The 1,809-nt window shown below is 35.3% G+C and overlaps 1 protein-coding gene across 1 annotated transcript in view; it reads left to right on the top strand.

The window, feature by feature from the left end:
* The first annotated feature begins 1,047 nt into the window (after nt 1-1,047).
* LOC110427340 (Tetratricopeptide repeat (TPR)-like superfamily protein) overlaps nt 1,048-1,809 on the top strand; it is a 903-nt gene continuing 141 nt past the window's right edge. The window contains exon 1 of the mRNA XM_021442826.1: nt 1,048-1,785. Coding sequence (XP_021298501.1) covers nt 1,048-1,785 — 738 coding nt within the window. The remainder of the gene's footprint in view (nt 1,786-1,809) is intronic.

Below are 1,809 nucleotides of genomic sequence, written 5' to 3'. Positions count from 1 at the left end.
GCATAGCCTATATTATGCATACTCCTCTGATTGCTGATTTTTGGATACAATTATGATTTTTATTTTGATGAGATTACATGCATAGGTAGAAATTACAGTTACAATCAAATAACAATTAACATGTAAGACTCAATTATTATATACAAGAGGAAAAACCAATAAAGAACGAAACTAAACCAACCAATATATAACTGGAGAACATCCATGTAAAGTGGGACTTACTTGAGACTGCTAGATCCAAGGGCCTCCAATTTGCTGTTGAGGCAAGACCTCATTGATACAGTTAGAATTAATATGAATCTGAATTAAGTTACAAAACTTATAATGCTGTTAATAAGCATACAAGGTAATTATACTGCGTCCAGTATAAATGTCACTGTAACTCTATGTTGCTTGCTACAAAATGTGTTCTTTTCTGGTCAATAGATCTACAATTGATTTGAAGCTTGATGTCATTGTTGACTCAATGCCTTGTGATCATTCTTGTTGTATTCACGCCCACCGCCCAACCCTCTTCTTCACTTTTTGGCTGTGTTCTTCATTCATTTATGTTAATTTAGTAGTGGGTCACATTGATAACTTGATTCAAATCAGATGTATTTGGACTTTGGTATGTGTTTTGAATCTGATTGAAATTGATGGATTCTTTTATGCTTTCACAACATCATAATATGTTTGATTTTCTCCTTTGAACTTTTGGTTTTTAACAGCTTAGAGGATTGGAAATTTTCTCTGTGAATTTGCTTCAATTTTGTCTATAACTTTTCATTGTTGATATCCTATTTTGACTGAATGAGTTCCTTCCTTCTTTTTTTTTTTTATTATTTCTACTTGTTTGTTTTGAAACATTTAAAATGTAGGTTTCCAAAGAGTAGCTATTCACAAGAGTTACCATTTACCCACCCATAAGTTTATTTCATGAACATTCATATAGGGTATATCATTCTAACTTTTACTCGCCCATAAGTTTGTTTTCCTTTCCATTTGATGTCAATTAGATACGCTGCAGCAAGTGATCCATGCAAGGCTATTCGAACTTTCCATACCATGGAGAAGTTCAGAATGACTCCGGATGAAGAAGCATTCCGTACCCTTCTAAATGCTCTGTGTAGATATGGCAATGTTGAAGAGGCTGAAGAGATAATGCTCAAAAAAAAGAAGCTCGTCGCTCTGGAGACTGATGGCTTTAACATCATTCTGAATGGCTGGTGTAATATTTTGGTCGATGTAGTTGAAGCAAAGAGAGTTTGGAGAGAAATGACAAAATACTGCATTATGCCAAATGGTACTTCTTATACTCACATGATTTCCTGTTTCTCAAAAGATGGGAATCTCTTTGACTCACTGCGGCTCTATAATGAAATGAAAAAAAGAAGTTGGGATCCAGGCATTGAGGTATACAAGTCTTTGGTTTATGTCCTAACTCGTTCAAATTGCTTAAATGAAGCACAGAACATCCTGAAGAAAATGAAAGAAACAGGGTTGCAGCCAGATTCTGCCACTTACAACTCAATGATACGTCCTCTTTGTGAAGCAGAAAAGCTTGAAGAAGCAAGAAATATATTGTCCACCATGAAAGAAGAGAATCTTAACCCAACCATTGAAACCTACCATGCATTTCTTCATGTTGGTGATTTTGAAGGAGCTTTGGAAGTTTTTAACTGTATGAAGGTTTCCAGTTTAGGTCCTACTGGTGATACCTTTCTTTTAGTTCTTGGTAAGTTTTTCAAAATGGAGCAACCTGAGCAAGCATTGAAGATTTGGGCGGAAATGAAGCATTATGAAGTACTCCCTGATTCCTGTCACTAC

This window comes from Theobroma umbraticum, unplaced genomic scaffold (genome assembly GCF_002168275.2).
Source record: "Theobroma umbraticum cultivar Fairchild unplaced genomic scaffold, ASM216827v3 scaffold_228.0, whole genome shotgun sequence".
NCBI lineage: Eukaryota > Viridiplantae > Streptophyta > Magnoliopsida > Malvales > Malvaceae > Theobroma > Theobroma umbraticum.
The sequence above is the reverse complement of the archived record's forward strand: the minus strand, read 5'-3'. Positions and strand labels throughout refer to the sequence as shown.